This window comes from Dicentrarchus labrax, unplaced genomic scaffold, assembly GCF_905237075.1.
Source record: "Dicentrarchus labrax unplaced genomic scaffold, dlabrax2021, whole genome shotgun sequence".
In the NCBI taxonomy this organism is placed as follows: domain Eukaryota; kingdom Metazoa; phylum Chordata; class Actinopteri; family Moronidae; genus Dicentrarchus; species Dicentrarchus labrax.
In genome coordinates, this window is record NW_026136720.1 from 34,780,916 (window position 1) to 34,807,990 (window position 27,075).

Genomic DNA, 27,075 nt, shown 5'->3' on the forward strand with positions numbered 1-27,075 from the left:
TTTTAATGCACATACTTTATTTTGTACTGTTTCTTGTGTATTTGTTGAGTTGTATGTATTTAAAATGCAAGGCTAGGGAGGAACAAAGCAACTTAGATTAGGCTGTAAATGCTGTGGTGCAATTTAATAAATAAAATATATATTGTTTACCTGCTTACTGAATTACTTTGTTCATTCTAGGACTACATGTGAAAAATAAACTTTTTTCCCAATGTGCACAGTCCCTGCTAAACCATGAGGGTGACATCTGCTGGTCAAGCATCAGAATTAAATTTGTATGGAGAGAAAACCTCATCATGAAACAGTCAAAATACAACTGAACCTGCAGGTACCATCACTGATATTGTTCAATTCTGTTCAAAGGAGGTAAAAAGAAATGATTAACAAAAATGTGAGCAAACACCAGAGAACACACAAAGGTTTGTGTGTGATATTAAATCCAGCATACACAATACATAACATCTTGTGTGTATAAAATAACTTGTAGATCTAAATGCTCACTAGATGGCGCTAAACAACAATATAAGATGGCTATAAGTTGGTCAAGCTGATCACAGAGCTGTTCATATACTTACAGTCATTAACAATCATTCACAAAGAACAAACACCACCACCTCCGCTCAGAAATGCTTGAGAAAATAATAATTTAATACGGAAATACGCAGCTGTGATAACAGAGTGAAGTTATGATGAGAGCTCTTATTGAAAGACGGTAAAGAAAAACAACACAGAATGTCATATTTACATTTTCATCATATATATGTATTTAATGAGATAAATAGTAAAACAATATTGCTATTGTTCCCAGTAGCTTTGGCCAGTATATACACAGGCTGTTTAATGCGAGTGACAAACTGCTTGGTCTTCCTTGTTTTCTTCATCATATTGGTACGAGATGATCAGAAGCACCAGCTCGAGCTGCAGGGAAACCATTGTTGTTGGAGTTAATCATACTAATAATCATTTTCTACAAGAATTGAATTACACATAAGGAACATGTGACAGAACTTTTACTCTCAGCTTGTTACAGCCACAACCAGAGGCTCACGTCATCCACTCAACAACATGGTGCGCAACATGCAGAGGCGTTCACACATTCTTTACACTTTGTCATTTCTACTGGATGTTTCTGTGCAAAGCTATCTGAACTCAACTAAAGGAGACGGTGCATCATCTCCATAGCAAAGACTCGCTGTACATCCATTCTTACTGTCAGATTTTCGGACCCATTGTATCTCTGCCATTTCTTCCAGATGACAGTTTGTAACTGACTGCGCTGTATTTTAATTGGCAGGTTACGTGCCTCTTCTAAAACCAGCTTTTAATGTTCTTCTGGCTGTGTCAGACATTCATACTCTATGTTATTTTCCAAAAGTTCACAACTTCCTTGTGGCTGAAAAGGTCAATAGAGTTGTCCCCGCCCTCTGACCCATTGTGGAGGAGGCCAACAGAAAAGATGATCAATGTATTCTGTTATTATTCAATTTTCAGAGGTGTTCTTACCTCGAGCCCACCTTCTGTATATGGATATACAGAAGATGAGTATGGCAGTGTAGAGGATGAACAGCAGAATGGTACACACCAGATTGGGTAGAGACAGGAGAGGAGGATGAGGAGGAGGAGGAGGAGTGGTTGGTACATTTATAGGCAGAGCTCTGGCTGTGAGGTTGAAAACATGTGTTATTACAAAAAGTGCCATGCTACTCAACAAGAGGACATACATAAAGGAGAGAAACTGTCTCATCTAAATGAATGTTTATGTTAAGGAGTACTGTTTATGGGAGGCAGAACGTCGTGTCACCTCTCACAGCCAGCCAGCTTTGCTCTGACTTTCCTTTTCCGGGGTATTCGCACTCGTAGAAACCTTCGTCAGACTTGGACACCGATTGAAGGATCAACTCTCCTTTCTCAGTACCCTGGAAAACATTATCTTTGTAGAACGTAGCAGAGAAATCTGAAGTAGGGTCATCTCGGTCTCCTTTCCTATAGGAACAGCGAAGTGTCACTTTATCTCCCACTGTCACAGGAAGTGCAGGGCTCTCCAGGATCACAGCACCAGCTGGAATATACAACAACACCTGGTTACTAGAGTTTAAAAAGTTTGTTTAATGTAAAGACGCAGAAAAATGGCATAAAAACGAACAAACCTGTCACTGTGATGTTGATGCTGTCGCTGTACTCCCTCTGCTCGGACTCACACCAGTACACTCCTCTGTCAGTTGGGTAGGCATCCTCGATAGTGCAGGATGACTCACCTGGGATGGCCCAGCCAAACTCGCACACTTCAGATGTCGAATCGGAGGTGTTTCTTTTCACCATCCAGCCACTGGAGTTTACCTTCTCCTCACACCTCAGATAGATTTCTTCATACCGAAAGAACTGAGATCTGTTGGGACTGATGCTCAGTGCTGCTGCAAGGGGGGTGAAACCTGAAACAATTGTGAATGGATTTAATTTATTTGTGGTTAGTTGTAGAGATGTTTTTATACCATTCTGATACCTGAACTATTACTTATACTGCTCAGTAATGTTATTAATAGCAATTATGATTAATCTCTGTAGTTCTTGTGTTCTCACTCTCACACCTAAACCACACAGTTTCACAGAATTTTGTAATTTCCATAAAACTTTTGTTTTTGTTCATACGATACAAAATGCACGTACAGATACTTGTGTCAAGTGAAAAGTACAGACTCTGCAGGTGTGCAGTGCATGTTAACCTCTTCCAGGTCTATCACGTCTACATACAAACATTTTATGGCTTCATGTTGTACAATAATCCATCTACACAGTTGTGTTTTGTCTATGCGCAGACATGAAACATTTTGTTTGTCATCGTGCACTGTCACTAATAGAGTCATGTTTAGTTAAGTTTTAATCTCTTATGGTGCTCTGACACTGATTTGGCCAAGTAGTCAAGTCTATTACTGGTCATTTTGGAGCTGCATGCTTTTTCTTCTTTAATTTGCCACTAACATTACTTCATGTTTCGTCTGATTCTGATGGGAAGGCCCGCTTTGATCATCTCGCACTGGGCCCTGGCACTGACTCGTTAGGCCGCTGATCGGAGAGTTCTTTTCATTACATTAATGTGTCTCCTTGCTTCCCTTAATCGCTTCCTTTCCTTGCGTCTAAGCTCCAGTGAGGAAGTGAGATAGAGAAGCGAGGAAGAGACGCAAGGACAGAGAAACTGAAACTGCCCAATGAGGAATCCTTGCTTCAACAGTCAGTCTTAAGCAATTGCAGTTACTAATGTTCACAGAACCCCACATTTAAGAACAATTTAAAAACATTGCAGCTTTCATTTAGATATTTCCATTGTGTATTCCTGATTTTAATCGTCATTTAATATTCCTTTTAAATCTTATCATTAATGTACGTAGTGTTATTTATTGTGATTACTGATGCTATTTGTTTACTTGAAAAACAAACTGCTGCTTTTTGTGATGCTACAATACTTACACACAACGGTACATTACATTGCATCTGACCATGTAACTGTGTTTTGGTATATTATCTGCAGATCCCTACAACACTACAAAGTTGCATTTGGAAGCATCAGTTAATGAAAAGCAGCCAGAGTTAGGCGATTGCAGCTTTAAAAAGATTGCATCTTTAAAAATGATTCAGTTTTTGTGACTCCTCTTAACACATCACAGCTCCCCTCACTGAAATCCGTCTAACCAGGAAGGTGGCAAAGTTTACAATGATAGCTTTTGAATATTAATTTAGCATCTTAAATAACAAGGAAACTTGTGACAACTTTAGCTGTTCACACCTCTAGTTTGCTGAAACTGTACGATTTATTATAATATCTAGGTGATCAGTGCACACCTTTTGGTTTTGTTTCATTAAATTAAAAAATATGTTGATGTTTGATTTATCTGGATATTATTAACTAGAAAAGTCAATAAACATTAAGTGTTCAAGTGGTTGGCAGAAAAACAGAGTTCAGTTGACAAATTATTCAAAAAAAGTTGAATTACTCACAGAGCATTAGGCAGAGAGATGCAATCTCCATTTTGTGTCGATGTCTGTAGACAGGTTTTAACTAGCTGCCACCCACCACATCCTGGCTTCAAATGGCAGGAAATAAAGCAGCCACCAGCATTTCTTTGAAAGCAAAAACACATCACACTATTGAAGTACTATTAAGATTTCATTTGTGCCACCAAAAGTCTCACAGTTTGCCGATGACGTTTTACTAAGAGTCTCCAAATCAGTTTGTCGTGCTGTTGCTAAAAGCTTCAGAAACGTGACCGTGTGAATCAAACTCTACTTTGTCATAACAAAGTTCTCTCTCACCTCAAGCAAAAGACTGAAACCACAGGAGAGGAAATTTATTTTTGCTTCACATTTCAGATGAACAGGATGTGACACAGCCACATAATCACAAATACACTTGTTGGTTTTGTCCGGAGTGATTGAAAGTTTTTATGTAAAATATTGAAACACAGATCCTTCAGGTTCATCTTTACTGCACCAGAGAGGAAAGACACAAGAAACTGAATACTGAGAGAGTTAATGACAAATGACCCCTAAAGCCACAATCAATCATTGTCCAATCAGTGTCTCTGACTGTAACACAAGGAGAAGGCTAAGACCGCCATCTACTGGTATGTTGGAAGACCAGCAACCCCTATAGGAAGTCCATAAGAGAATACAACATTTGCAGTGCAGCAAAGGCACATTTTATTTGTATAGAACATTTCAACAAGTCAACTCAAAGTGCTTTACATAAAACATCAAAAACTATCAAGACAAAGTGTAAAAGCAACAGAAGGCGACATAGAAGACAATAAAAATGAGTTGAAAGTAAAAAATAAAGTACCAATGTATCAGCATGTTGGAAGGAGGCTCAATAACTCTACAAAGTCAGGCTACATTTTGGCAAAGGGATCCTATGACCCCTGACCTCAAGATGTCTGCATGAAAATAGGTTCTAATTGTTATAACCCACAGAAGACTGTCCACAAATGTGTGCCGCTCCCGTCTGCCCTGCTTACCTCACCTCAACTCATTCCCTCATTAGCCACTCTCTGCTTATATTAGTCCTCTCCTTTGTCCCTGTATAAGTTCATCAAAGTTACTGTGTTGCTCATGTCCTGAATCATGTGCATGTACCTGCCTGTAAGCTATTATAATTAGCTATTGAAAACATTCACATACGTGAAAGGCTTGAATGAGTGAAAAGTCAAAAAGGCAGTGTCCCTTTATCCCTGCTTTAGACACAGTATGCATTTCTGTGCCAACAAACAAACACGATGATGTGTTTTATCATGTCCTCTGTATTTCGGTGAAGTCTCAACATCCTGCTGTTTACTTGGACATAAAGTGTTTATAACAACCTGTTGAACTATGGAATGCTTGTCCCAGCTAGTGTAGTTCTGATTACTGAGTGGACCCTAAACTTCGCTCCCATGACGGGCAATTGGTTGGATTACACTGTTTAGTCTATATTCTTAAACAAATTATATTCTGCCCCTGCATTGCGTCACTACAGAGCAGAGCCACCAATGTGTGAAGAAACACTCACGCAAGTACAGACAAGTACAAAATGTTTGAATGCAGACCTTGTGATCTGTAAATGTTGATTCTGGCATATTCTTGACTAAAATGCAACTGTTGTTCAAAAGCTCTTAATGTGTTGATTTTATAGGGATAAAGATGTTGTCTCGGGTCCAGATTGACTGGATTGAATCTGTCCAATTGAACCTTCTCAGTGTCTAATTCCAGCTCAACTATATTGACTAAGCATGTCAAGACTTAATTTTAGGGTGAATGAAGATCTGATGAATATCTGGATATGACGTGGAGTCTATACTTGTGATGAGCTTAACCTCATGACAGGATATGATGAACTGGAGGAGGGCTGCAATGTTTTGCACTGATGATTCCACCCTGGGTACCTGAAGGGGGCAGAAACCTGAAAAACATCCCAGGTTATGCTCACAGGTATCATAGGAGGGAGGGAGAGAGCAGATGGAGTGTGATTGACACAAAGTAATATTTTAAATTGCCAACAACTGGAGTTTCTGGACATTTCATACAATGGATCCATATCTTTTTTGCTGAATTGGATTTAAACCGGCAGCTGCTTGATAAAACTTTATTTACTCTTTTTTGTTCTCAGCTCGGTGAGACTCTCAGTCCTTATCCAGGGGAATTTGATAATGTGATGTCATAATGTGATAGAAAGTCAATTCAGGTGCAGTGAATCGTTCACAAGTTCTTTTTGATATTTGTGCCTTCAGTACTTAAGACCACGATTTTATAAACCTGTATTATTGTGTACTTTTATTTCTATTACATTGTATAAGCTGCAGTTGGTAACTTTTATAAAAATAACCAATCAGCTATCTTTCTTTGCCCGGTGGATTCTTGCAAATACCATTAGGAGCACAAGGAGGAGCAAATTATCCGCTCATGTTCTACTGTCAGGGTTACAGACTGCAGCTTTAACCTTTGTTACTCAGTGTGCTGCTGTTTTAAAGGTCCAGTGTGTAACCTTTAGGAGGATCTGTTGTCAGAAATTGAATATACTGTATTATTTAAGGGCATTCGTGTATCTCCTGAAAATAAGAATTGTTGTGTTTTTGTGACCTTAGAATAGGTTGTTTTTATCTACAGAGGGAGCAGTGGAGTTCGCCATGTTCCTACAGTAGCTTCACAGCCACTGTAGTTTCTCCTACACATGTCATAGGTTGAGCTGCCACTAATACTGCACACTGGTCCTGTAATAATATGTTTGTATTGATTGCACTGTAGCCTGAATTGGGCTAAAAAAAAGGTGCACATTCAGCACAATCCTAACAGCAGTTTTATGTCTACACAGAGATGTATTTAATTCAGTCCTCATAATGTAATCTTTTCTGTGCAATTTAAACACTGCTGTCTGTTGGTATTTATCAGATAGTTGTATTTCACCCTCACCACTGTCAGGAACAAAGTCACAGAACACATAATGCAGAATTAAAGCGGAACATGTAGCCCTTCAGAATAAAATGGAGCCTGTGCGCCGGCATTAAGAGCCTTCTACCTCCGGGGGAAAGTGAAAGTAAACACAGAGTCGGAGGACGTGGATGGGCAGTCTGTCTGCCTCAACCGCTACTAATGATAACTGATTGTCTTTTCCAACGTGTGAAAGAGTCTCTCCAGTCTTTATCCAGTGGCCGAGATGAAGTTGCTGCTGGTTCTGATGTCCTCTCTCTCTCTGGTGGACGCTCCAGGTCGGTTTTTATTTTTCTTTTCTTCATAAAATCACTTCTGAAGACTCTTTATTTAACTCTTTAATTAACCGGTAATATTCTGGCCATTTCATTTCTTTATTAGATTCAGATGAACCTTTAAATCACATAAAGTAAAGTTTGCGTTCTCAGAGTAAGAGGACCCAGTTTTCATCAGATTTGTGACTGTGCAGCAGATTTAATCTGATTGTAGTTGACATTGTGGTCATTGGGATGAGCAGTAAAATCATCAGTCAAAGTAGGTATTTTGCTGTAAAATGTCCCCTGACTGATAGAATAGGCCATTAGATTGTAACACTGATGCTTGAATGAGCTAAGTAGTGCAGTTAGTGCAGCGGTTCCCAACCTGGGGTTGGAGTCCCTCCAAAAGCTCACCGGATAAATCTGATGGGGTCATGAAAGTATTAGGAAAGTTCTGATGCACAAATCTGTTTGTATATTGGATCATTTGTAGAGTGGTCACATTAATGTTGCAGAGTAAAAGGTACAATATGGAAATACTTTTCTTTCTTTCTTTTTTTACTACTGTTTTTTATTAAGTCACAAATCAGTTCAAGTATTAAAATAACTATGAAGTTGATGAAATAAATGTTAAGCATGTTCTCTGAGCTGTTCAAGCTGCCTAAACTGCCTGATTTGACTTCACAACAGCTTTTCTAAAAAATTGCGATGCCACAAAAGTTGATTGATAGTAGATTTTTGTTGTTGTTGTATCAGTCATCAAAAGGAAGCTTGTTAGAGTGAGAGTAAAATCACTGGTAGTTTGATGACTAAAATATGGAAAATTGTGGGGATTGGTTGAATTTGCGTTACTTCCCTGAGGGACTGATTGAGGAACAGTGTTTAATGATGCGGCAACAGGAAGTGTATATATGATGCTTGTTTCTTGTTTCTTGTTTCAGAGTCTGATGTGATTGGCTCACATAACCCAGTTACAGTAACACTCGGTGATAACGCCATCCTGCCATGTTACCTGGAGCCTCCATTCGATGTGAGGACTCTAACAGTGGAGTGGAAACGTGATGAACAATATGTCCACGTCAGCCGACATGGGAAGGACTATCTAGATGATCAGGATGAGAACTTCCGAGGTAGAACATCTGTCTTCCATGAAGAAATGATCTTTGGAAACATTTCACTAAAACTGACCAACGTAACTGAACTGGATGCTGGAAGTTACTCCTGCTTTGTTCCTAAACTACAAAGTCAGGCCAGGAGAGGCTTCATTAACCTCACTGTTGGTAATAAATAACACATTCAAATTTAAAAATGATTACATATTTGTAATGTGTTAGAAGTATTTTAACACAATTTAACTCAATTGTCCTACAGAGCCAGTGGAGCAGAAAAATGACAAAGGAAGTCAGACCAATAATACCAGTGAGTAATAACTGAGTTTTTATTTATTTGTATCCCCATTAACTGTCGTCTGCTCTTCCTGTTTATCAGAATTTTGTCACATATTTAAATATTTTATTTCTTTTTTTCCACAGACACAGAGCCAGGGAATCATGGTGAGTACAATATACGTTAATAGTTAATGTGCATATCTGCTAGTTTCACCTCCATCAGTGTGGTTTGAGATGATAATTGAGTTCATTTTTTGTTATACTGGCATCAAATTAAGGCTGAATCCAGAACTCCTCTAGTAACTTTTTAGTTTTAGCTTTGTTGTGGCCGAGCTTTAGATTTGAGTTAACAATATTTAAAGGTAATGATATTTCAGTGTGTTCAATCAAAAAGAAATAGCCTCTAACAAACAGATTTAAGTACATTGTGACCAAGAGAAGAAGTTGCTGTGGAAAATGGATGGATGTTGTCTTGCAGTCAACAGTGAAGAACAAATCGTGACACTTTTGTTCTGTTCTCTCAGGTGTTCTTGGCGCTGTTGCTATAACTGGCATTTCTGTAGCAGTCTGTGCTCTCCTTGCTGTTGGTATTGCTGCTGTATTATGGATGAAATATGGAAATCTCAGTAAGTCACACTTTTTCTTCTGTATTTCCTGTATCAGTGTACGTTCTATCTGCCCCTGCTGTTTCAGAGCTTTCTCACTATCCTGCTGTCTGATTATGATGGTTGATCTGGGACAAGCTCCTTTACTTGTAGTTCCTCACTGTCAATAACAACAAGTGTCATCACTCCACTGCTGACTGACTCTGCTTGGGCTGATAAAATAATCGCCCTTTTCACATCCTATTCTCACTTTTCCTCTAAACTCAACCCAGAGCACTCAAACTACAGAAAACACTCAGTTTGGAAATCACTGACTGATAACTTGGTTTGTGTTGTTGATATGTGTTCAGGAGGACAAGAGAGAGAATATCTTCCAGCACAGAGGGACAATGCTGGACTCTGATGTCAAAATGTGTTTTTTCTAAAGGTTCATGCAGTCAGTACACAATACAATCATGACTGAAGGCATGTCTGAGCTTTTCATTTGTATTCACTGTAAACTGGATGATGATAGCAGGTAACTCCTGTCTGAACTCATGGTGGCGCTATGGTCATCAGCAAAATCTCAGTACTGAGTGTGCAGTAAATTTTGTCTCCTGTCAGTGTTTTACTTTTGACTTGATGTTACTGCTGTGTAAGGTTGAGCTTATTTTAACTACTCTATACACAGTTGGGTAGTTTAATCTACAGCAATGCATCATATTCTATCAGATCATAATGTAGTTTAACATAGTTTTCCTGTAAGGTTCTCACCTGTAAAAAATCAGAAACAGCCTATTTTCAAATTTTACTTATACTTGAGTAAATGTACTTAGTTACATTCCACCACTAGACACATTACAGTAACAATAAACAGCTGTCTGACCTGTGATTACTGTCAGTATGACCAGTTACATTAGGCTGTATGTGTAAGATATTACAGGATAAACATTAAATAGAGCTACACTGAGACGTATCAATGAATTTATTTATTTTTCACTGTGATCTGTAAATACTGTAAAAACTTGTAAATGTGTTTGTTGGTTGAATATATTCTGAAAGGTTTATGAACGATGTCGACCTGAGGTACGTGTGCAAATGATTCCACTGGATGTCAGTAAATCCTTCACACTGGACCTTTAATAGTGTGTTTGTAGTGCGCCTCATGTTATCTAGCTTCATTTTCCACTTCAACATCTATTTTAAAAAGCAGTATACTGTATATATAAAATGGTTCTAGTTTTATACCAGCATGCTCAAAATCACACATGGAGGGTCATTTTTATAAACTGAAACATCTGGACACTAAGAGACTGAAATATCATCCTGAAACTGTGATTGTTGTTTGTTTATGAAAATAAATGTATTTTTTAACTTGTTCATGGCCTTTTTCTTACATTTTTAATTGATCAACATTTCCTCCCTCATTAAAGGACTTTTGGTTTAACACCAGTTCCTGAATTGGGCTAAAAAAGGTGCAAATTCAGCACAATCCTAACCACAATTTAGCTGTAACCGATACTTTTTGCTGTTTTCTCTGCATTAAACTAGCTATGTGTTTACAAAGAGACACAGTTACACAGGCAATAATTACCCCCTGTATTCTCCCCCTATTCTGCCCCTCACATTTATTTTTTCTAACTGTAACCATTTCTATATGGCTCTGAACCTAACCAACCAAACCAATGAAGGCAATGAACACGAGCCAATCAGAGGAGTGTTCTTATGAGGGTGCTGAGGAGTGTATACCTAGACTCACCAGGAGGTGGCACCACACAGTCAGAAGTAAGGGTGCTCATGTGGACAGAAATCACCAGTCCTCAGTACCTGTGAGCACTGGCTCCATTTCAGGCAGTAAAACTCATTTACATTCTGCTCCCAGTCACCATTTTAGTTCAGATGTTACTAAGTTGTTGAGTTTTAACTGCTCCATGATGTCCCATATACACAGCACTGCACTCTAGTTACACAGGAGGATGTAACAGGAAAGTTAGACACTATATTCACAGAGAATTTAACCATACATCTATTGTGTAACAGAGAGCAACAGTTACAATCTACACATTTCCAGATAGCTGGAGCTGTATGCAAGCTTGATTTGAGACATCACAAACAGTCAATCCTGGTCCAGTCTGCAACTTATATAAATGAAGCCTCCAGTGACACTGAGAATGGATCTACAGTGAAGTAGGAGACACACAATTTGCACATGATGTAGAAGTCTTTTTAATGATTTTCATGTGGAAATTATTTTCTTTTTTATGGATAAAAACACATCAGAGACACTTTATTGTTCCAAGCAGACTATTTGTATATTAATGCACATCTGGAGGGGATCTTTACATAAACCATGGAAGCAACATGTAGCTAAGACATAATACAAATAAGCAAATACAACATGTATTAAATAATATATATGAAAATGAATACTGCCTTTTCCCCGTCATATTGGCCAAAATACTGTACAAACAGGTTGTTCAATGTCACAAATTGTAGCTCCTCCTCCTCCTCTTCTTCTTCTCCTTGTTATTCCAGTAGGACATGATCAGATTCCTGCAGCTCCCCTTTTAGCATCAGCTCGAGCTGCAGGAGAACAGAGCAAAGAAAGTATTTTAACTATGAGTTAAAATCCCTGCTTTGCCACACCTGTCAGTCACCGGCCCTGAGACTCAGGCACAGTGAGTCTGTGTGAACAGAACGTTTAGCTTTGCTGTCACTTCCTGCTTTCTATTATTGTTACTGTGACAACGTCACCTCATCAGCCACAACCTGGCTGCAGCCTGTTTGTGGTTTCAACTATGTGGGTTTTCCGGTATCTTGAGCTGGCCCAGTTTTTACTGAGGTATGTCACCATGGAAACCTATGCTGCACAGCTAATCTGCCTGGGGTCAAACTTCAACAATAGGCAGACTGTTGACCAATCAAATCACTGGAACAACTGAATCATCCTTCCAACAGTTTCCTGACAGAGACTAAAGTGCCGACTTCACAATAAAGTGACGAGTAATAAAGAGATAAAGATACTTTCACAGGTCAGTTGGATCACCTGCTTCTCGTTTCCAAACACTGAAAGATTCCTGACAATGTTTTTACCCTTGACTGCAGCTCAGAATACCTGGTCCCTTCTGGTCAGAGTGGTTGCAGAGTATCTGGACAAATCCAGTAAGCTTGGCCCTGACCTCTGACCCCTTGTGGAGGTGGCCGGCAGATCAATACTTTCTGTTATTATTAGGGTTTTGAGAAGTGTTCTTACCTCGAGCCCACCTTCTGTACGTGTATACACAGAAGATGAGTATGGCATTGTAGAGGATGAACAGCAGGATGGTACACACCAGGTTGGGCAGAGACATCAGAGGAGGAGAAGGAGGAGGAGGAGGAGGAGAAGGAGAAAAACTTGTAGGCTGAGCTGCGAGAAAGAAAACGATCATCAGAGTTTCAAACATGAAACATAATCAGTTCTGTTCTCATCCAAATATCTGCATGTGAGTCCAGAATCTGGAGGCAAGGGACAAGATTTTGGTAAGGGAAGTGGATGTGGTTTATGTTTGTTGTGTGAGTTGTATTGACCAATCATGTCAACAGTCTGTATGGAGATCATCAATCATCTTACAATGATGTAGCCCTTTCTTAGCTTTTTAAAAATGGATGTATGATATCTGTTTATAGATATCAGCCGAGATTAACAAATTGGCATTTGTAGTTATGTACTATACAACCCGCCTTGGAACTAATGCCATATGTGTTGATAAGGATGGTAATAAAATAAAATCTAATGTTGTTGTTTAATTTATGTTTCTGTTTTTAGTGCCTTTTAACAAACACTATCTCCCCTAAGACTTAGAGCCCATGGGTCAAGGGGCCAAGTCCATGGGTAAGTCCAGCGGCCGTAGTTGAGATTTAGGCAGCAGAAGATAACAGCTAAAAAACTTGAAAATGACTAAAGAGTAGAGCTTAAATATCGTAGATATGGGCTGGGGACGCACCCATTGAGAAATTCTGGGCCGATAACTGATACATATATCTAAAATATCAGTTTGGCTTTTGACCAATGCCAATATCTGATGTTTTTTTGTTGATGTGTAAGTTCCCTTTTGTGCCAGGGCAACAAGGGAAAAAAATGCAATCTTGTAAAACTTAACAAAGATAAGGCAATACAAGGCAATACTAAAAAGCAGACGTCCCATCACACACACATTGAATACTGGAAGCAAAACATTTTGTCACCTCTCACAGCCAGCCAGCTCCGCTTTGACTTTCCTTTTCCGGGGTGTTCACACTCGTAGAAACCTTCGTCAGACTTGGACACCGATTTAAGGATAATCTCTCCTCTCTCAGTACCGATGAAAACATTAGCTCTGTAGAACGCAGCAGAGAAATCTGAAGTAGACTTTTCTTGGTCTTCTTCCTTGTAGGAACAGCGAAGTGTCACTTTATCTCCCACTGCCACAGGAAGTGAAGGGCTCTCCAGTATCACAACACCATCTGGAATATACAACAACACCTGACTACTAGGGCTTAACGTTTCTTTAAAGTCTACTGACCACAGCAGCATAGCAGCAACAGTGAGCTGGTAGTCAGAGCTAATGAGCAGCTACTATCAGACTCTCCGTCTCCATGATGGAAACACAGAGAGTCCGCTGGAGCTTTTATAGTCACTAGAAGCACATTCATGTTTGTTTTTAAAAAAATATGTGTGTGACTTGTGTTGTAGTTAACCTAGCGGCTATGTTGTAGCTAAGCTAATGACTCAGAGAGGCTAACTCTCTGGTATGTGTGTGTCTGTGAAGGGTGTGTCCGTTTGTGGGATCATCATCAAGGGAAATAACCAGTCCAAACCACGGCACCAAAATAATACAAACATACTAATTAGAGGGTTAGCAAAAATCACAAATTCCTGTGAATGATTCGTCTCAATCACTATACATTTAAAAATCAGTGCAGCTGTTTCACAGACACAAAGCGGAGGCTGGGGGAGGTGGGCCACATAAATTAGTCCCAAAGAGCTGACTCTATGTCAGCATTGGCCTTGCAAGGTTCAGTTTGATTTAAAACAATAGGGGGCGCATTGAACAGCTCAAAAACATGTTGATGATCATTTAACAATCCAGAAGATTCAAAACACAACCGCACACACACAAACAAGCTCCATGCACATTGGTATTACCTGTCACTGTGATGTTGATGCTGTTGCTGTACTCCCTCTGCTCAGACTCACACCAGTACACTCCGGTGTCAGATGGCAAGGCATCATCAATGGTACAGGAGGACTCACCTGGTTTCCCCCAGACTGTGCATGCCACAAACGACTTCAGTGAGGTAGTTCTTTTCACTGTCCAACCGCTGGAGTTTTCCTGCACCGGACACCTCATAGAGATTCTGTCATACTGAAAGAACTGAGATCTGTTGGGAGTGATGGTCAGTGTGGCTGCAAGGGGGGGTGAAACCTGCAATCATTTTGAATGCATTTCAATTATTTCTGTGCTGGCACTTCTGGGTTTAAATGTTGTTAAGGTGGTAACATTTAAAGCAGCATTCATTCAAGATTTTCTTTTGTTTTAATATTCAACTAAATGACTGTGTGTTGTGAAAGCAGTTGCTCAAAGTGAAGAACAATTAGTAGAATAATTAGCATGGACTCTGCAGCTTTACAGCACTCCTTAACCTCTTTAGGTCATTGTTTTGGTTTCACAGCACATTAATGAAGCTATAACATCGTTGTATTGTTTAGCAAATCTTGTTCCTAGCCTCAACAGGCAGCCACAGTAAACCCACTGTACAATACTTGTCCTGCATAAAACAGCAGGTAGACAAAGTTAGAGATTAGCTTGTGAAGAAAATAGAATATATTGTAGCTAAAGAGATAGACTTTGTCTTAAAAGTAGATATAAAGTAAACCAGAGAGTAAAAAAAAAAAGAAAATTGATCATATCGAGGTTCTCCTTACTATGACTGCAATTAGCATCTTCAAATACTACAACACAATGTTCACAATACCTAGGCCAGCAGGACACAACGTGGGTTGATTTATGAGCAAGCTCTGATTTAAAAAACAACAACAAATTGAATAAAAGTTCAGTGGTCGAGTGGTTGTCAGATGAGCGGAGAGAGAGAGAGCAGGAGGTAGATACATTTTTAAAAGTTACTTACAGAGCATTAGGCAGAGCGATGTGATCTCCATCGTGTGTCGATGCTGTGAGTCTTCCTCTATGTGTGTATAGAGAACCACATCCTGACCAAACACAGGAAGTCAAGACACCTGTGCAAGCACTGCTGGGTCTTAGTGGTGATCACAATACAGATTAATTTATACAGGTGCAACGTGTCTTTAAAATGACTGAAGCTTTGTGACCAAAACAGGTATTCAACAGGGTCAATGAACTTTGAAGCAGATGTCAGCATTTATTTAAAGTTATGATTTCATGCTGTCAGTAAGTGCTGAATGTCTCCATAGGATGTATTTCACTGTTTGCTGATGATGTTTTACTGGATGTATCCAGTAATCAATCCCACTTCTCATCTGTCTCATCTGCTTCAGAAACTTGAGTTTGAAGAATCAAACTCAACCTTGATGTAGTTCATTCTTTTATGTAAAACCACCCAATAAAAGACAAGAAAAGCTATCCGAGTCACATTTCAGTGAAACAGGATGTAAAGAAACCACATAAAGACATTGATTGACTCAAACAAAGTTAGACTGGAAACGATATTATGGGTACAAAATGTGCACAATAATACTAACCATCATTTTCGCCCACAGGCTGCCCCTCTCTGCCCCTGTTAAGTCATTTTTCATCAGCCAAGCCACTTGCCCCTTGTTCCTGAAACTAGGTTCTTTAGTTTGACTCAAATGTCCACAATCATTTTCAGTAAATATAACTTGGGCTGCAGAATCAGCCAATATTGTCACTCTTGTCTGACTGGAAAACCTTCACCAAACACAGTAGACTTTTATTAAAAAAGCAATCCTCTGGCCAACAATCAAACCACAACACCTCATCATACTTCACCATGAAACTAACAATGTGACGTGACAGCCCCAACCACATCTTTTCACTTCTTCTGTGATTTTTCTGAGTGGGAAATAAAAATCAGCTTGTAAGTTCACAATTGGCCTACATTAAAGTAAATTATTGCTAATTAAGTTGTGATTCATGAATTTCTTAAATAAAAGGGGGGTGCACCACAGAGGTGAGTTACAACTTACCTCTACCTAGCTGCACAGTAACCATGACGATGGGACTCGTCTTTGACCAGCCACTTGACCACCATCTGCTGGTATGATGGAAGACCTGCAACCACTACAGGAAGTCCCTGAGAGAACATTTACAAGATAATATGAGTTTAACAGGAACATTATTCAAACCAAACAAACTGGAAATCATTTCTGTAAATAACACTGATGAATAAGTTTTTTCTGTCACAACATTTGACCTTCTGAAACTGTCAGTCTTCATTACTGAACAACAAAGACTCAGTATCCACTTTATTAGGTACTATAAGACAACTGTTCTGCCATAAAGTTGACTTTATAATATCCAGAGGTGTTAACTCAGTTAGGCTACATGCCTATTACTGAGGTTCATTATTAAAGATAGTTTGTACTGGACTATATTCTATTATATTGAAAGGGGGGCAGAATATTGTAACATGTCTGAATATGACTACTTTCAGTGACCTCAATACTAAAACATAGAATTGACTGAACAGCTCTTTTACAGTGTGAACAAAAACTGAACATAAAATCAATTTTATATTATGATATATCGGACTGTATTAGACAGTTTCAACCCCAATTTGCTTCAGGTTCTCAGCCTTTTAAGGTCGTGACCAACAGAATAACCGGATCAGGGTTTTTTCCAGAGACTCTTCAGGCATTGCTGTAATGTAACACATGAAAGCAACAAAACTCAGGAACACAGAAGATAATTGCTTTAAGAGCAACTGGTTAAATGTTGGCTTTAATACATGCTTTTTATTTATTGAAATAACAACAGTCAACATGTCTGCTTTAGGCCTAAGAGCTCAATAAAAGATAGAAATAAATGCTCATGAGGAAACTGGCCCTGTTAACATGTATAAAAACAGAGTTTATAGCCTATAGTATTCTGTGTTTTTAAGTTCTTGTCCTCTGTGTTCAATGTTGCTGGATGTCACAATATCTTATTTTATTCTCTACAACTATACGGCGACCCCTCTGGAAATTAACTAATGAACCTTTTGGGGGTCCCAACCCCCAGGTTCAGAGGCAGCAAAACTGTACATTTTCTATTAATGTTAATGCTTTGTATGTTATTGTTCATCCTGAGCTGCAGCAGGCCCTGATGTAAAAGTTTTTTTGCAATTGTGCTGAGGTTAGTGGTTATTTTCTCATTTATTGTCAGCTTCCCTGCCACACTGGCCCACATTTATTCAAATATTTAAAAAGCTACAGTCATCACAGTTTTAATTTTGTGTCTTTAGATAAATGAGTCATCTGCTGGCATTATTGCCTCACAGCACGGAGAAAGTGAAACTAAAGTTTGTTCGTGGTCGGAGAGAGTTCACCTGGATCGTATATTTCTTTCACTTAATCTTTGACATAATGTGACATGAGCTCGCTGAGATCCACTGTGCCTGTTCTTCATCCAGAGATCATGATGAAGTTCTTTATTGTGGCTTTGCTGTCTTCTCTCCCTGCGGTGGGGGTTACAGGTGAGATTGTCCTGCTTTAGTGAACAGAAACAGTGCTGGATTCAGCTCTTCCTGCTTTTTGATGTGGGTAAACAATCTCAGACTGTTACAGTAAAATGCTATTCTGAAATGAATGCTGAGAATCAAATGCTGTTCTGTTTGATCTGTATTGGCTTCACAGTGAATTCCATTTTGGATTACACTTATTTATCAGCACATCGCCATTTTGAACGCATTCAGTCATAAACAATATAATCAGATGGTGTTATCAGAACTCGACGGACTTTATTTTATTGACTTCATCTGATACTCAGTTAATGTTTTCCTTATTTAAACACTCATCATTTTATCATAATAAAATGTCAGTATAACTATATAACTGCAATGTGTAAACACTGGGGACACTCATCTTCCCCTTAAACTAATATCTGACTCAGTGTGCAGACAGATCCTGTATTTACTGTTCAGAGGAACCAAGAACGACATTAGGAGGAAGTAACAATTTAGAATCTCTTATTACTGTTTGTGGCGATCAGCAGACATTTAGTAATACTAATAATAATACTAATAATAATCTACTAAAGTAATGTTTAACTATAGCAGGACTTGTTGAATGAGACAATGGGACTGCACACATGTGAACTGTACTGATATTGATAGTTAGACATAGACAGTTCTCAGTGCCAGAGCAGCAGCCTGTTACCTGTTGCACATGAACAACCTCCTGTATTATAGTGATGGGCAGATCGCACTGAGATCGATCTGATGGGCTGGTTATTCAAATTAGGAACACATTGTGAATAATAGCAGATTGATTGAGGGTGAATTAGTGTGTTTTTCCCCATTAGGAGAGACACTGTGCGCATTTATGCACGAGGCACAGCAGCATAACTTTATTGACATCTATACGTTTATTTAAATTTCGAAACATGCAGACAGGATGGTTAAAACCTTTCGCATCTCGACAGAAGAGACAACGATTTGTATTTATTGCTATTGTGACATGACAATAAATTATGTTAAGAGTATTTCTTGCTGACAGACAGACTCTCCACTCAAATGCAGTTTCCAGTCAATAACTGATACCCCATAAAAGCGCGTCGGTCAGTAAAGACTTCTCTTCTTCTTCTCCAGAGTATCTTCGCTCATAGCCCCTTGAGAGATCACACTGGGACAGCCTGTAAGATAGTGGACCAGAACATCTTCCGGTCAAAGCCAGGATCAAGGAGATGTAAAATAAGAGACTGGGTACTCATAGATAGACACTAAGACACAGAAAATAAACAGCATTCACAGCTGGAGATGTGACATCAGTACCTTAGTGGGACAAGAAAAGAGGAGAATAAAAGAAATGAATGGTGACTAAAGACCTAAAAGGCCTATGAGAAGCAGCTAAGCTGAATAAAAATCACATCATGTGTACACACACCAGTGACACTGGACCCAAACTACACCAGTATAAAGTATATTCATATAGAAAGAAAAAACTCGAAAGCTTCAAAAGGAAACAATGTTAATGTTTGTGTTGAATTCACAACACTGAAATCAGGAACCTGTGCTCTGCATGAGAATATGAACAGAATTCAATTATTATCAATATTGACTAACCTTGCATGTTCTTTGTTGTAGAATACTGAATGAAAGCTCATCTGGTCTAAATGTAATATTTGTTTCATCAGCAGACTCTGCGATATTTTGCTCTCCCAAGCCAGCAACAGCAGAACATTGTGAGGATGTGACTCTGCAGTGCCACCTTGATCCCCCTCAAGATGCGACTAATATGATGGTGGAGTGGCGTCATGGACACAATAATGACATTGTGCACCTGTATCGAGACAGAAAAGACAATCCTGCTGAGCAGAAGGAGCCCTTTGAAGGGCGAACTTCTCTCTTTCGTGAGGGGCTGACCAAAGGAAACCTGTCACTGAAACTCTCCACTGTAGCCCTCTCTGATGCTGGAAGATACAGATGTTCCATTCACACTGACAAACTGCAGAAGAGTTGTTATGTTAACCTCACTGTTGGTAGGTACACTGACACACACTATTTCCTGCACGTTAAAAGAGCGGAATTTTTGCATGTGGAGGAATTATTTTAACAGATTTAAAATTATTCAGCGCTTCAAACAGCAGCAACCTACCCCACATAAACAAATAAATAATACAAATAAATAAATATAGTGTGTAGAGATAAATCAATACATGTTGTTTAAACCTCAAAATGTTTCAAAACTTACCATCAACTCTATAAAAGATGGGATGTCAGACAATTGTCTACAACTTAATACTGACAAAACAGAAGTTCTTATATCCTCCCCAGATTGTGTTGTCCTGAAGGTTTATCCACTTTATTCATTAAACCTACTTTCTATAATGTAGGTGTTTCTTTGGGCCAGGCTTTGAATCTTGACCAGCATGTGAATTGTTTGGTTTGCTCCTGTTTCAACCAGCTGAGGAGCATCGTTAAACTTCGTTCAACAAATGAGTCCATAGCTGAGATGGAGAGGATTATACATGAATTCTTTTTCTGTTAAGGTTTCACTGGCCTATATTTTTAATAATGATCTTATTGTGTTCTCTTCTTCTGCAATGTTTTACTAGGGCCCAATTGGAGAATTAGCACAATGAAAAGTTTAAATTAATTGATCATGGTGAATTGGCAAAGGCAATCTACAGGACCAATGCAAAAACCTCTTGTTAAAAAAGGACCAAGGATCAATATAGTCAATAATGATAAATTAAAAAATGCCTTCATCTGCCCTGTAACAAATGTTTGTGATCGAATTGGGACATTGTTTGCTTCTGTGCTGGTATATTTAGATGGAAACTTGGCTACAGTTTGTTATAGGCCTGTGTACTGTGTACTAATGAAATATTTAGGTCCCAGTTAGGACTAGCTAGTCAGTGTTTAATGATGCTGCAACAGGAAGTGTAAATATGATGTTTGTTTCTGCAGGAGAGTCTAAAGTGATTGGCTCACATGACCCAGTTACAGTAAGAGTCGGTTATGACGTCATCCTGCCATGTCACCTGGAACCTCCATTCGACGTGAGGACTCTAACAGTGAAGTGGACACGAAATAAAACAGTTGTGCACGTCAGTCGACATGGGAATGACTATCTAAATGATCAGGATGAGAACTTCAGAAATAGAACATCTCTCTTCCATGAAGAAATGATCAATGGAAACATTTCACTAAAACTGATCAACGTAACTGAACTGGATGCTGGAAGTTACACCTGCAATGTTCCCTGTCTGCAAAGTCAGGTCAGGAGAGGCTTCATTAACCTCACTGTTGGTGAGTTCAACTAACCTAATACTTACTATTACTAAAATGAAATAAGACATTTATTTTGTATGTATTAAAGTATATCATTTCTTAAACACAATTCAACTCAATTTTCTACAGAGCCAGCGGACCAGACAGAAACCAAACAAAGTGAGTAAATATCTGAGTTCTGCTTATCTGTATCCTCATTATCTGTCACCAAATTAACAATCTTCCTGTTGGTCTGAATTTGACCACATATTTGAATATTTTTTACACAGAAAAAAAAGTCAGGGGATGCTGGTGAGTACAGTGTACACACTTGTGTCATTCGTAACTGTTAAATCTTCAAAATGTTAAAGCACATCTGCTGGGGGTGGTGAATTTGTTCATCTTGAAGGCAGGGGGGATGAAGAGGAGTGAGAGGAAGGTCAGGCGTATCTTCATTCAAGAGCGTGGTAACAAAACTATTTACGAATGTAAGTGGAAAGTTGTGTAACTGTATCTCAATCCGTGTGTGCATAATCAGATTTGTAAAAGAAAATACACTTAATTAATTGTTAGACAGAAGTGGGCGTGTCTCCTCACACACACTAATCTCCACAGGCATTTGTAGATAAGTGACATGTACAAAGAGCCAATTGAGAGTCCTGCCTGAGTTGTAACCGATTAATTGTCTGTATTTCCAGCTATTAGAGCAAATACTTAGACTTTTCAGCCATTAATATGTATGTCTGCATTTACAGATTCGTCCACACATTTACAAATCTCAATACATCTGCAAATATGAACAGATTTGGATTTTATTTTACACATTTGCAAATCAGATTACACAGATTGAGATACAGTTACACAACTCTGCACTTTTTTGTATTTATAAATAGTTTTGCTGGGATAAAACCCATACAGGAGGACACTGCAATGTGATTAAAACCACCCAGAAGATCATTTGTACCCACATCAGTGATTTACACCCCACCTCGAGATACTAAAAGGATACTAGAAGAAAGACCATCACAGCCATGGCCTGTCCACACTGCTGCCATCCAGCAGCTTCTTCTCTCAGGCTGTAAGGCTGCTGAATTCATTGTCAGCAATTCATCATGTAAAATTGGATTTTCTATTTTTATTTTATTTTTTTACTGTAGCCCAGAATGGACAAACCAAACACTGGCTGTGGGGCTGTTTTGGGAGTTTTACAACATCTGTAGTTTCTCCTACGGGCTTGGAAGGCTGTGTTGTATTTAGTTATTTGCTATCTGTAACTTCACCACTAGATGGCACTGAATCCTCCACAGCGGTCCTTTAAATAACCCTGGATCCTCGTATTTCTGGAGAATATTCTCACTGATAATACTGTTTGTTTACTGTTGTGCAATGAAAGAGATTCTAACCAACAGACAGTTTTGGTGGGATGGACTCCAAGTACACATTGAGACCATGAACAGGAGAAGTGGCTGTGGAAATATTGTTGATGGACGTTATCTTGGAACAGTGAAGAACAAATCTCAACATCTTTCCTCTGTTCTTTCAGGTGGTGGCACTGATTTTAGCACTGGTGCTATAACTGGCATTGTTGTTGGTGTCATTGCTGTCATTGTTGCAGTTGTTGTATTGTGGATGAATCGTAGAAAGATCAGTAAGTCAATTATCTTCTCTCTCTCCATTTTCTCCATTTAAAAAGACAGTTTACAGTTTTTCAGTCAGTCTTCAAACAACAGTGAACAGTGAAACAGGTTTTTCTTGCTGTAATGGTTCCTCCTGTTATACTGGACATTAAAGATCTCTTCCTAAAGTACTTTCAATGGAAGTGATGAGGGGAACAATCTACAGTCCTCCTTACATGGAAACATGTTTTCAGAAGTGTATCTAAAGCTAATATCAGCTAATATGTGTTTATAACTCCATCATGTATTTAGAAATCATTTATTGGGGGGTCTGCACCCTGCCTCTCATGTACAGTGTGTTTGAGCTTTCTCACTATCCTGCTGTCTGATTATGATGGTTGATCTGGGACAAGCTCCTTTACTTGTAGTTTCTCACTGTCAATAACAACAAGTGTCATCACTCCACTGCTGACTGACTCTGCTTGGGCTGATAAAATAATCGCCCTTTTCACATCCTATTCTCACTTTTCCTGCTTTATTCTTTGCTGATGATGCTACTCTACTGCAGGAGACTATGTTGAATGCTGCCATTTAATCATGACTTCCACAGAGCTTTAACCAAATTGAGCATAGCGTTAGTTCAGGCAGGGCACGAAGTCAGGCTTAGCTTTCAGTTACAGCTATATCATACGATCACAGCTAGTCATAAACATACATCAGCTGATTCCTCTAAGCTCCCCATTGGATACCATACACAGTCAGCTGACAGCTCACCTGATTTCCTCAAGCATCCAATTGGCAAACATCTACATGGCGCCTTATTTAAGCTGCTTTAGCATGCCTGCCTATCTCTGCTCCTTCTTCTACAAGCCCTTTGGACCCACCTCCACCACCAGCTCCTCCTTTTTATGTTGTTTCTAATTAATCAATGTAATTTTTGATTGCCATTGATGCTGCTCTGTTCTGTACCCTGGGGGTCTCTGCTGCCGCTCTCCTTGTCTTAAACTTTTCCATGTAGGCACATGGAAGGGCAGGGAGGTGTGCTCTCCCTGCCTTAAGGTTTTCCACGTAGGCACGCGGAAGGACAAGGAGGTCCCAGAACAGAGCCATACCGCCCAAATGTAAATTCTGCTTGGAATATAAGATATTTTGACGAAAGTGGTCCTGACTGAAGTGGTTTTAATGTCTAAACTTAAACATGTGTTGATCAGAGTGATCAAAGAACAGAAAATGCTCATGGGACATTTTGGAAGGCACTGACTAATAACTGGTTTTGTGTCTAACAGCGACGGACTGTGCAAGACCAAACACGACAGGACACAACGGGCAGAACAGGGAAGGTAGTCAGGAGGACAATGCAGAGGACAATGCAGAGGACAATGCAGAGGACAATGCTGAAGACAATGCAGAGGACAATGCTGAGGGTAACAATGCTGAGGACAGAGATGAGGGTAATGGTGAGAATATAGGTATGCTCAACTTAAGAAATGTCAACTAGCATTTGATGATGACTCTTGATTCTTTGACTCAGATACTGAATGAAAGAAAGGCTTTTCTAAGCTGTAATTATTTCAGCAAAATCTACTTAAAGTATCAGATGTAGAGACCAACGTCTCATTGTGCAGTAAAATGGTCCCTGTCAGTGTTTTACTGTTATATCTGATGTTTGGCATTAATATTACTGCTGCATTAATGTGTCTGTTGCATTGTAACTCTTTATACACTGTCTCCGTCCCGTGAGAACCACGTATCTGTAAAACGACCAAACACCAGCCTGGTTTCAGCGTTGTGACGACACATTTTACAGATAATCCAAGAGGGTTTTTTAATTATTTTTAATTTAATTTATTTTTTAATTATTCTCATCGAGGAACACTTCCTCTTCCAGTTCATCACAAACATTCAACATCAACACAGCTGGAGATATGCGGTTTTCATTGCACAGGAAGGTATTAAAAGCTGTATGAGATGTAGAAGATGAGAAGTTGTATAAAAATAAAAGTAAAATTGCACTGAAGTTCAGTATTTGAGTGCACACAGACAACAAGCAACTGACCTGTGATAACTGTCAGTATGTGTAAGATATTACAGGATAGACATTACATTTTATACTTTAATTGAGTTTTTTATTTTTTTTATTTTTACACAAATATCTGTATTTTCTACTCCTCCAGCTTTAATGCATTTGAAGGGAGCTATTGATTATTATTATTATTTGCGTCATTGGATATCTTCCCAACATCAAGACAAAACAGAGGAGAGAGGGAAATCGTTTTACTCTCTTTACTATATCTTTACTTTTATACTGTGAGTCCATTTTCAGTACCAGAATTAGTACTTTTAGTGTTTTTTATCTGTACGAATAAAGAATTATGTACTTTTGCTGAATGAGGGTCACACAGAGCAGAGTTATGTGTAATGTTTGAAGAAACACTTGAGCAAATACAGACAAGTTCAACCATTTCATCCAGAACTTCTTTCCATGTGAATGTTGATTGTGTAATATTCTTGATTAAAATGCAGCTGCAGGGAATTGTTCAGAAGTTCTTCCTGATGTGTTGATTGTATAAACCACTGCAGGGACAGAGTTGGTGTCTCAGGACCTGGTTTTAACTAGAATAAGTCTTATCTGTCTAATTGAACCTTCTCATTGTCAGTTTCCAGCTCCCTCTAGGGACTTGTTACTGTATAGGATTGATTTACCAGAGAGAGAAATAAAAAGCTTTTTTACTTAATTTTGTGTTTTTGCTTATGTTATCTTGTTTTTACTGCCCTGTGAAGAACTAACATCTATTTTAATACACATTGTACTACTACTAGACTGCATTTTATATACAGTATATTGTTCTTATTCAACCTTTTGACCAAAATCACTTATAACAGCTGTCAGTTCTGTAAACTGTGAATCATCTGGACACTAGGAGGCTGAAACTGTGATTGTTGTTTGTTAATAAAAATGTTTTTAACTTGTACCTGACATTTTGTTCTTATTTGGTCTGATATTTTGGGGAAGTGCAGAATCTTTAAGTTTATTGCAGCTGACCAATTAATGTTCTACGACACTGAAATGAAAGAAGAAAATCAAAGTCGGTATGAGTCATATTTATACTATAATGGTGTATAACTTGCAGTCATTGATAGTAGAATATAATACAAAAAACTTCACAGAGGTTACAAAACAGAATAGATTTTGAGATGCAGCTTAATGATCATTTTAGATTAGATTCAACTTTATTGTCATTGCACAAAGTATAAGTACTGAGACAGTGAAATGCAGTTGAGGATCTAACCAGAAGTGCAAAAAGCAGTAATTTACATATATACAGGGCAAAAATATATATATATAACTATATATATATATATATATATATATATGTGTGTGTGTGAATATGCTAGCAAGATATGTACAGCATTGACAGAATGAACGGAGTGAAGTGAATACACTAAGATATACACAGCTTGTGTGGCACCAGCAACAGTCACAATTGCAAAGAGTATGAAAAAGTGTAATTATATACTGTGGGTTAATTAAGTTAAGATATGTACAGTTTGAACAGTATTAGCAGTATTTATATAGTGCGGATATTAATGCAAGTATTAAATTGGTTGACATTTGACCATCTCCACCCGGCTTCAGGTTTCCAATTGATGACCAAGGATCACTCTTTTGTTCACCCTGACATCAGAGACTGCACTGGACGGAGACTTTACGGACTTCGGACAAAGACGGGAGTTTCAACAGCAACCAACAGTACAGCAGGCAAGGAAGGACTGTATCGGCCGGTACACCTCTTCCCTCTCTCTCTACAATCTGGACATTCAACCACTCAGCTACAAACCTTTGATCAGGGGTTTGACATTTTAATCAATTTACTTAATATCAGGAACATAGTTAATCTTTATCAGTAGATGTGAATAATCAATTTATGCTGTATGCTTGCCCTTGCTAAATGCAATAAAAAAATAACCATAGGAGTTAAGTATAAACTGTGGACACTGGATTTATGATATCTCATCAGGCAGTAATTATTAGGTAGTGTGTTTAACAATTTAACGGTTCTAACAGGTTACTCTAGCCAAAGAAATTAAACAGACCCTTGAGGCTTACTGTACAAGCCACTAAAATAATACTAGCAACTAACAAGTGCACAGATCAGTAAGGGAGGAGGTCAGACAGTCTGTGACCTGGGTGGGAGGTGTCCCTTACAATGCTGTATGTCCTCCGCAGACACTGCTTGCTCTGGACAGCCTTCATGGTGGGAAGAGGTGAACCGGTGATTCGCTGGGCAGGTTTTCCTAAGTTTGCACCCTCTCACTCTGGCTCTTGTCCCTTTACATCAAACTACAGCTC

At 38.8% G+C, this 27,075-nt stretch overlaps 3 protein-coding genes across 6 annotated transcripts; 2 read left to right on the forward strand and 1 right to left on the reverse strand.

Moving 5' to 3' along the window:
• Positions 1-627: 627 nt before the first annotated feature.
• On the reverse strand, positions 628-15,940 carry LOC127352711 (uncharacterized). Of its 2 annotated transcripts, XM_051381333.1 has the most exons (6): positions 15,920-15,940; positions 15,328-15,409; positions 2,148-2,429; positions 1,802-2,059; positions 1,504-1,659; positions 628-918 (listed from the first exon to the last, which is right to left on the reverse strand). In XM_051381333.1, exons 1-6 carry the CDS (start codon positions 15,923-15,925, stop codon positions 881-883), a joined length of 822 nt encoding a protein of 273 aa, XP_051237293.1. In that variant the 5' UTR covers positions 15,926-15,940; the 3' UTR covers positions 628-880. The 2 variants fall into 2 exon arrangements, with proteins under 2 accessions (XP_051237293.1, XP_051237294.1); XM_051381334.1 differs by lacking the exons at positions 15,328-15,409; positions 15,920-15,940 and adding an exon at positions 3,991-4,305.
• LOC127352719 (V-set domain-containing T-cell activation inhibitor 1-like) lies at positions 6,752-10,558 on the forward strand. 2 transcript variants are annotated; one of them, XR_007881162.1, is made up of 6 exons: positions 6,752-7,229; positions 8,150-8,457; positions 8,580-8,627; positions 8,741-8,761; positions 9,121-9,222; positions 9,552-10,558. XR_007881162.1 is itself a non-coding variant. In XM_051381352.1 (6 exons), the coding sequence occupies exons 1-6, from the start codon at positions 7,178-7,180 to the stop codon at positions 9,602-9,604; spliced, it is 615 nt and encodes a 204-aa protein (XP_051237312.1). In that variant the 5' UTR covers positions 6,757-7,177; the 3' UTR covers positions 9,605-10,558. The 2 variants fall into 2 exon arrangements, 1 of the variants encoding a protein (XP_051237312.1); XM_051381352.1 differs by having other exon boundaries at positions 6,757-7,229; positions 8,150-8,488.
• Positions 15,941-17,660: 1,720 nt separating the features above from the next.
• LOC127352707 (butyrophilin-like protein 8) lies at positions 17,661-25,696 on the forward strand. Of its 2 annotated transcripts, XM_051381321.1 has the most exons (7): positions 17,661-17,871; positions 19,530-19,874; positions 20,806-21,147; positions 21,259-21,287; positions 21,399-21,420; positions 22,652-22,756; positions 24,011-25,696. In XM_051381321.1, exons 1-7 carry the CDS (start codon positions 17,769-17,771, stop codon positions 24,220-24,222), a joined length of 1,158 nt encoding a protein of 385 aa, XP_051237281.1. In that variant the 5' UTR covers positions 17,661-17,768; the 3' UTR covers positions 24,223-25,696. The 2 variants fall into 2 exon arrangements, with proteins under 2 accessions (XP_051237281.1, XP_051237282.1); XM_051381322.1 differs by lacking the exon at positions 21,399-21,420 and having other exon boundaries at positions 17,662-17,871; positions 21,259-21,288.
• The last annotated feature ends 1,379 nt before the right edge of the window (positions 25,697-27,075 follow it).

What these genes read in the sequence shown, in the direction of transcription:
- LOC127352711 (XM_051381333.1), bottom strand. An exon ending in ATCGCTCTGCCTAATGCTCT is followed by an intron (nt 2,430 to 15,327) that starts GTAAGTAACTTT and finishes CAATTGTTTCAG; the next exon opens with GTTTCACCCCCCTTGCAGCA. An exon ending in AAGCTGGCTGGCTGTGAGAG is followed by an intron (nt 1,660 to 1,801) that starts GTGACACGACGT and finishes TCAACCTCACAG; the next exon opens with CCAGAGCTCTGCCTATAAAT.
- LOC127352719 (XM_051381352.1), top strand. Translation starts at nt 7,178, where the DNA reads ATGAAGTTGCTGCTGGTTCTGATGTCCTCTCTCTCTCTGGTGGACGCT. An exon ending in CTCTCTGGTGGACGCTCCAG is followed by an intron (nt 7,230 to 8,149) that starts GTCGGTTTTTAT and finishes TTCTTGTTTCAG; the next exon opens with AGTCTGATGTGATTGGCTCA. An exon ending in CACAGAGCCAGGGAATCATG is followed by an intron (nt 8,762 to 9,120) that starts GTGAGTACAATA and finishes CTGTTCTCTCAG; the next exon opens with GTGTTCTTGGCGCTGTTGCT.
- LOC127352707 (XM_051381321.1), top strand. Translation starts at nt 17,769, where the DNA reads ATGAGCTCGCTGAGATCCACTGTGCCTGTTCTTCATCCAGAGATCATG. An exon ending in CCCTGCGGTGGGGGTTACAG is followed by an intron (nt 17,872 to 19,529) that starts GTGAGATTGTCC and finishes TTGTTTCATCAG; the next exon opens with CAGACTCTGCGATATTTTGC. An exon ending in ACCAGACAGAAACCAAACAA is followed by an intron (nt 21,288 to 21,398) that starts AGTGAGTAAATA and finishes TTTTTTACACAG; the next exon opens with AAAAAAAAGTCAGGGGATGC.